Consider the following 8,166-nt stretch of genomic DNA (forward strand, 5'->3'; position numbering starts at 1 on the left):
TTAAGCCTTTATTTTTAAAGGAACATTATCAAAATTCTTCAAGAAAATATTCAAAGCATCTATCTGCCTTACATGTAAAATAAAGGGCAAATACACAGTTCCAGGAGAACCCTACAAAATAAAATGTAAAAAATGCATCACATAGGCTTCACTTATGTCAAGGCTTTGATACTTTGGATATGAAAAAACGAAACAATCACATTATCGTAATGACAAGGAACAAAAATTAAATTTAAGCACTTTATAAAAAGAATCTCCCCCCCTCCTTCTGCAAAGGTTTTTGAAGAGACTTAAGATGCCATGTTATCTTAAGGTCTTCTTAAAAATTGAGATAATACCATTGCAGAACACAAATGCAATTAAAACTATATTAGCAAAATACAAGAAAAAATTGGAAACTAGGAGCTATAATAATTTTAAAAAGGTGAACTTATATTGAAACACAAAGTTGTACTACTTTGGAGATAGAGATTACTGCTCTTCGTTGAACAAAAAAATGTGCGGGTTTTGTACTAGTCTCCAAAAATCTCTTCTTCTAGGATGCAGGATACTCCCTTACCTACAAGCAATCCTGATGGTTAAAGGATTATTTCCAAACACTTCTGCTCATTAACCCCTTCTCTCCAGTGCTAAAAAACCAGAAGATATAGAGCACACATCTTTAATTAAAAAACGTTTGGAAGTGAAGATGGGTTTTGTTAGTTAATGGCAATAGTTAACCCTCAAAGTAAACAGGAAATAGTGCTACTTAGCAAGTTGCAGGTTCCAAACCGAGTACTAATGGGCCTTTTTCCTCCTTGCCTACAGGTCTCAATAATACTGCTATGCCAGATGCATATAAAACGTATAAATCTCCCCTAGCTGAATGCGTGCTATTCACAGATCCAGGGGGAGGGTTGGATTTCCTCTCAGCCCTCGGGGAGCCCACTTCTCCAGCTCATCCCTATTGTTGCACTTCTCTCATATTAAGAACCCACAAAAACGGGCATGGCACAAAATGGAGACTTTTAGCACCTTGTGAGCCTTTCTGCTTCGGAGGGAAAAATTTATACAACTTTTCCATTTCGAAATTAGTGATGGCTTCCTCCTCTGCAATCTATAACAGGCGTATTTGTCCTTGATCCGTGTACAACGATGCTAGCCACCACAGGATGGTCACTACGGGCAAGTGAAGGAGAAAGCAGCTTTAGGCACAGAAGGTTAAAATACAGATCAGCCAGCCACTTTTCATCTGTAAAGAATCCTCTCCGCATTGCTCATCCCCCCACTCCTTTTTAAAATTTCAAGACAAAGGGCATTTATTTAAATGTGGCAAACTCAGAAAATTCCTAGAAAGCGTGTAGAGTTGACACATATTCAAGCTGACGCTGTCATTTCAGGGTCTGGGCTGGCCAAATCTGGCCAAGAGGAACTTGGTATTCCTCAGGAAGAAAGCACTGAACAGGCTGCCCTCGGAGAAATTACTCAGAGCTAAGGCAGATGGGGTAGCTTCTACCCGGGTGGGCCCTCCCAAGCTTAGGCTCTGGGCATATAATAATGACAAAAGTCGAGATTTAGGGTTCAGTTCCAGCTGATTTTATTTCCTTCTCAAAAAAAGTTATTTACAGAAGGTATATATCAACAATCTGACAGGCAGTGAACTTGACATGATTAGCTGGCATGATTTTTTTCTTTTTTCTTTTTTTCCCCCAAAACATTGTTTTTGTGGCCTTGAATTTTAAGACAAATATTCTACACGGCATATTGCACAGGATGGATGGCAAAAAAAAGTTTAAAAACAAAAACCCTTAACGGAACTGCCTTAAAAAGGCAGACGTCCTAGTGCCTGTCATGTTATATTAAACATACATACACACAATCTTTTTGCTTATTATAATACAGACTTAAATGTACAAAGATGTTTTCCACTTTTTTCAATCTTTAAACACAACAGCTATAAACCTGAACACATATGCTATCATCATGCCATAAGACTAAAACAATTATATTTAGCGACAAGTAGAAAGGATTAAATAGTCAAATACAAGAATGAAAAACGCAGTACATAGTGTCGCGAACTCAAATCGGCATTTAGATAGATCCAGTGGTTTAAACGGCACGTTTTTGCTTATAAAAAAAGTGCAAAAAAGATGTGGTTTACAAGTTAAAGCTACAGGATCCCTTTTTGCTGTAAATGCACCAGCTTTAAAGCCTCTGGACAGAACGGTGTTTTATTTAAAAAATTTGTCTTTTCTTAAAAGCCTAACAGTGTTTGGCTAATTCTCCTCCCCTTTTTGTAAGACTGGGGTCGAAGGGTGGACACTGGTGGCAGGTTAAGGGATACTGTCACTTTAAGAAGCCTGCAGATTGAAGTGTAAACATGGAGAAATTAGGGGCTGATTCTTTAAACTGTGTGAGATATTAACCAGCCGCCCTATTATAAAATCAGGAAATCCAAACAGCGATTTACACCGATTAACACCCCCTTTATATATTTTTTACAAAAATACACTGAGAAAATAATCAAACGTTTTCATCTCTCTTGTCTTTTTTTGTTTTTTAAAAGTGTCAAAAGTCTACATTTAAATATAAAAAATTAAAAGTTAAAACTCTAGCCCTTCAGTGAAGGAGACGTAAAATGGCGTGGGTAACAACAAACTACCAAAAAAAAAAAAAAGAAAAAGAAAAAGAAAAAGAAAAAAAAAGAAAGAAAAAAAAAGGAAGGAAGAAATAAAGGAAGTAGAAAAGAAAGTAAACCAAAGGTTAAAATAAAAAAGGGACAAAATAAAAAAAAAATGTTTGGCCAGTATAAATACGTCCACATATAAAATGGCATCTGATTACATTTACAAGGAAAAAAAAAAAAATACGAGGATGAAGCATCGGTGAGGGAAAAAAACACGTCTTCTCATTTACACCTATAAGGAATAAACACATACACACTGAGAAAAAATTTGGTCCTGAATTGTTTTTTTTTTTTTCTTTCTTTCTTAAAGTCCAGCACAGATTTGAGTTGCGTTTGAATCCTTTAAAGAGTTAAGAATGAAAAAAAGCTGGTGATAATTTTGTTGTAGGAATCAAACATAGCGCCATCTATCTGCTTTTTATATTATCCTACACTATTTTAAAAACTGCTCAACAGTCTTATACAGAAATCTTCAAAAGATAGACAGGATAACATGCTATATTAACCCCACCAGTGAAATAATCCAACACCATCACGATTCCGATTTCAAGAGAAGAAAAAAACCTCTCCCCCCCCCCGCCCGAAACCACTCGCCCCTGCACGGCCCCCGCGACCACATCAAACAGTCCGCTCTCCCGCACGCCCGCGGGCCGCGCCGAGTCTCACCTCGCTGCCGTCGGGGGTGCGGGGCGGGGGCCGCCAGGACGCGCCCCCTGCCCCCGAACGCGCAATCCGTCCCGGCTCCTCCGCGGCAACCCCCGCGCCCCGCCCCGCGCCCCGCGCCCCTCGCCGGGCTCTCCGCGTCTCCTCCGCTGGCTGCAGGGGTGGGGCTGGGGGGGCGAGCGGAAAAAAGGAAAAGGGAGGAAGGAAGGAAGAGGAAAAAGAAAGAAGGGGGAAAAGGAGGAAAAACCCAACAGGACGGGGATCCGCCAGCGTGGAGTCGCTCTGTCCTGGCACTCGAGCCTGCGCGACCCCCCAAAATATCTGCCGTCGGTCCAACTCCTCGCCCGGAGCCTTCGGTCTTCTTCAGGGGGAGGGGATGGCGGGGGTGCTGAGGACTAAATCCCCAGGGGCGCGTTGGGTTTCTTTCTTTTCTTTTTTTTCCCTCCTCTCTTGACCAAGAAATGAGATAAAATAAACCAAAAACAGCAGGGGGGGGGGGCGATGAAAAAAGGGACGAGATTCCTTCAGTCTCTAGAAAAACTACCAAGTCGGCTTCCTCCTGGGGGTGCAGCAGACAAGTCCGGAAGCTCGTTGGAAGTGGGGGGGGGTCTCTTCGGGCAAAGGGGAGGAAACTCCAAGTAGCTTTTTTTGCCATCAACAACAACATCAAGAACAACAACGAAAGGTCGCCCCTCGTCTCCCCGCCGCCTCCTCCACGTCCCCGCGGCCGGGGAGGTGGGGGCTGGGAGCGCGGGTCCCCAAAACGCCCCCCGCGCTCCTCTCTCTCGGCGGCCGAAGCCGGCCCCGCTCATCTTTTTTCCTTTTCCTTTTTTTTTTCTTTTTTCCCTTTTCTCTTCCAACTCTTTCTCTGTCCGCTTCTCTCTCTCCTTTTTTTTTTACCCCCCTCTCTTGCCCCCCGGCCCGCGCGCGCGCGCGCCCGTCAGTAGGTGAAGACCAGGTTGGAGATGCTGGACTCGAGCCAGTCTCCCGAGATCATCTCGCTCACCTCGGGCGTGCAGTAGTCCGGGAACTCGAAGTGCGAGCCGGAGCCGGGCTCGAAGTTAAAATCCAGGTCCCGGTCCAGCGCCGACGACGAGCTGAAGCTGCCCAGGGACATGCTCTCAAAGTTTGAGCTGGGGTGCAGGTCGAGCAGGTCGTCTTCGAGCTCGTCGTCGGAGGACGACGAGCCCGACGACGAGGACGAGGACGAGCGGGACGAGGCCGACGAGGACGCGTGCGAGGGCGCGCTGGACGGCGCCGGCGAGGCGGCGCGCAGGCTGGCGTAGCTGCGGTGGTCCGCTGGCGAGCGGCCGGCGGCGGGCGAGGACGCGGCGCTGCTGCGGCCGCTCAGGCTCGGCCCGGCGGGCGAGCAGCCCGCGCCCCCCTCCTCGTACAGGCCCAGGGGGTCGCGGGGGTCGGCGCCCGCGCCCGCGCCGCCCGCGGGCGGAGAGGAGGCGCCCAGGCCGCCGAACAGGTAAACGCGCTTCACCTTCTTGTCGGCCAGGTGTCTGCCCGGGGCCGCCAGGCCGGCCGAGGCGGAGGCGGCCGTGGAGGCCGAGGCCGCCGCGCCGGGAGTCCGCGCCTTGTACAGCGAGTGGTGGTCGGCGGCGGCGGCGCCCGGGGGCAGCAGGGCCGCGGCGCCCGCGTGCTCGGCCGCCGCCTTCCCGCCGCCGCCCGCCAGGATGAGCTTGGCGTGCGGCTTGCCGGCCCCGCCGCCCGCGCCGCCCGCCGCCTTGGAGCTGCAGCTCTTTTTCGGCGCGGGTCTGCAGTTGGCGCCGCCGCCGCTCGCGCCGCCGCCCCCTCCCCCCGCGCCGCCGCCGCCGCCGCCCCCGTGGCCACCCCCGCCACCGACCTTGTCTCCCTTCTCCCCCGGCTTGGCGGCGGCGGCGGCGGCCGAGGAGCCGGAGCTGGCGTTGCCGGACTTGACCTTCTTCCTGGGCCGGTACTTGTAGTCGGGGTAGTCAGCCATGTGCTTGAGGCGCAGCCGCTCCGCCTCCCGAATGAAAGGGATCTTGTCGCTGTCTTTGAGCAGCTTCCAGCGTTTGCCCAGCCGCTTGGAGATCTCGGCGTTGTGCATGTCGGGCGACTGCTCCATGATCTTGCGCCGCTCGATCTGCGACCACACCATGAAGGCGTTCATGGGCCGCTTGATGTGCCCGCTCGGCGTCTTGCACCAGCTCGGGTCGTCGGCCTTGCCGCCCGTGGAGGCGGTGGAGCCGGGCGTGGGGGAGGAGGCGATGCCCAGCTCGAGGCCCGCGCCCGAGTCCGAGCTCTCGCCGGCCAGCAGCGCTTCCGTGTTCTCGGCGTTGTTGGTTTGCTGCACCATGGCCCCGGCTCGGCGGGCGCCCACGCGCGCTCACACCCTCGCGGCGGCCGCGGCGCGATCGCCGGGCCCTCCCGGCTCCCGGGGCCAAGTACACGCCGAGCGGGAGGACGCGCGCGGCGGCCGTGCGGGCCCCTCCACTCCTGGCCGGGGCGGTGGTGCGCGCAGAGAGAAAAGTCTCCCGAAGACGCGGGGAAGGCGCGCTCCGCCTCTTGCAGAGGAGTTGTAGTTCCCAGGCTGGAGAGTCTCTCCCTCCCTCTGCTTCTCGCTCTCTCGCGCTCGCTCTCACCGCGCCGCAGTTTGCTCTGTCTCTCGGCTCTGAGTCTGGAGACCGTGTTATAAAGTGGAGAGGAGTTTCTCGAATGCTGGTTGCTGAAGCTTCCAAGGCAAGTTTCTCGCCGCCTCCCAGGCAAGTCTTTTTTTTTTTTTTTTTCCTTTCCCTTCCCCTGAAGCAGTTGGTTCCAGTTCACGAGCGCTCTCAGGAGCTCAGGAAAGCGACATAGTCTCTATCACTTAGTCCCTTTCCTACAATGCAAAGCCAAAAAGGCTCTGGCTCCAGGACTCTCTGTGGGCGGAATCGGCACTAAGGAGTTTGTGCAATTATTTTGTTGCAAGGTAGGAAGCCAAAAAGCCTTCGTGCAACAGACTGGCATGAATAAATGTATGTTTCCCCCTCCCTTCTGCAAGAAGGGAGCTGGTAATGGCAGAGTTCCTCTAATGCAGACTCTTAAAGAGCGTGCAAGAACTGGAGACCCGGGAGCGAAACAGGCCTCTTCCCCGCACACAGTTTCTCTTGCTGCAGCTTAGAGCAGACCCCAATTCCGCCTCGCGCCTCTTTATCCTTTCACAGTCTTGGCCGCGGCCAATCAGCTGCTGTAACCAACGCTTCCTCGTGCCAAGCCCCTCCCCCGCGCTTCCCATTGGCTTGGAACCCGATGCAATAATAATCTCCGCGTGCAATGAGAAGCTCCAAATCTGACCTCATTCCAATTTACAGAGCAAACTTTTTAAAAGGGCTAGAAGTACAGCTGAGATTTCTGCTGCCTTTTTTTTCCTTTTGCTCTGTGTGTGTGTGCGTGTGTGTGTGTGTGTGTGTGTGTGGTGTGTAAAGAGGATGTTAATGCATGAAATTATTAAGGGGAGAGACGGAAATGTATTCTAACCATTATGTTAGATAACAAGGGGCTTGGAAGTGGGGGGGAGTAAGGGTGAAATACTGTAAATGGAAGCTTTCTGCTTAAAAGCCAAGTGATTATTTTTATTAGTTCTTTTCAGTACTGGAATAAAGAATCAGCCTCTAGTGCAAAATCTGTTCCTCGGATCCTTCATAAAGCCAAGGATGTAAAAGGGGGGAAGGAAAGCCGCAACAATAAATCAATGGATATTGAAAACCATTAAGAAAGTGGTACCTAGACACCTGTCATCACAATTATTTTAACAGCTCTAGGTACAGCACAGATGTTGATGTATTGTGTAAATCCCTTCAGAGCAATTTTTGTGCTGTTTGTGGAAGGCAGAGAAGAGGAATTTTTGCAATAATTGCTTGCTCTCTTAACCAAACAGGGGTTAACTATGGTTATTTAATGATTTAAACTCCCCTATAAATCCTGGATAGCCCAAACAGAGGAGCTTTCCACTGGAACACATTACACAGTGTTCCATACTTAACTCAAGGGGAGAATTTCCGTAGAGTTTCGTATAGGATGGTAATGTTGGATAAAAGATTGGGATCATTTTTACTTTCTAAATATTTGTTTCCCCTATTTTCAACATTAAAGATTACTGCACTCTCTTTCTCCCTGCACCCAAACCCTTCTGACTTCTTTCCTTTACACATATTTTCTCCTATATATTCCTCCTATGTTACTTGAATCAAATTGAGCTAAAAGGCCAAGGCGAAGGGAAAGAAGGATGTGGTGTGACTGGTAGCAGAAGACACTGGAGCCTCTGGATTTATATTAGACCTAGATGCTAGTCCTTCTTACTGGTTTTGTACACTGCAGAGATGGTTAAGTCACAGTCCTCCTCATCTGTGATATGGGAACACCAAGAGCTACTTTATATAGGATTGTTATGAGGGTTTGATGAGATTGATGCATTGTAAGCCCTCAGTGAATGCTGTTATCTTTCTCTTGGTAATTCAAATGCCAGAGACACTCCATCTAGTAGAAGCGGCATGTTGTTGTTCAGGAGACCCAAGTTGAGGATGGTCACTGATTTTTTTTTTAAGTAGGCTCCACGCCCCACGTGGGGCTTGAACTCAGGACCTTGAGATCAAGAGTAGCATGCTCTACCGACCAAGCCATTTGAAAACTAATCTCAGATTATGTTATGTGAACCCTACAAGGACAACAGTGGCAATCCTGTAGTCTTAATGATTTTAAACGAAAGGAACTTTGTGAAGAGTATTGTGGAGAATCTGCCAGGTAATCAGAATACATGTTTATTTGGCCACAAAATTTACCTCTATTCCATGGTGTGAAAATTAGAGTTCTAGTAAAAATCGGTCTTTCTT

The 8,166-nt window shown here is 49.1% G+C and overlaps 1 protein-coding gene across 1 annotated transcript; it reads right to left on the reverse strand.

Moving 5' to 3' along the window:
- Positions 1-1,552: 1,552 nt before the first annotated feature.
- On the reverse strand, positions 1,553-6,495 carry SOX4 (SRY-box transcription factor 4). The gene has a single exon (XM_045866301.3). It carries the CDS (start codon positions 5,652-5,654, stop codon positions 4,269-4,271), a length of 1,386 nt encoding a protein of 461 aa, XP_045722257.1. The 5' UTR covers positions 5,655-6,495; the 3' UTR covers positions 1,553-4,268.
- Between the last annotated feature and the right edge of the window lie 1,671 nt (positions 6,496-8,166).

This window comes from Mirounga angustirostris, unplaced genomic scaffold (assembly GCF_029215605.1).
Source record: "Mirounga angustirostris isolate CCGP_5_RB_7025 unplaced genomic scaffold, mMirAng1.0.hap1 SCAF_8, whole genome shotgun sequence".
NCBI lineage: Eukaryota > Metazoa > Chordata > Mammalia > Carnivora > Phocidae > Mirounga > Mirounga angustirostris.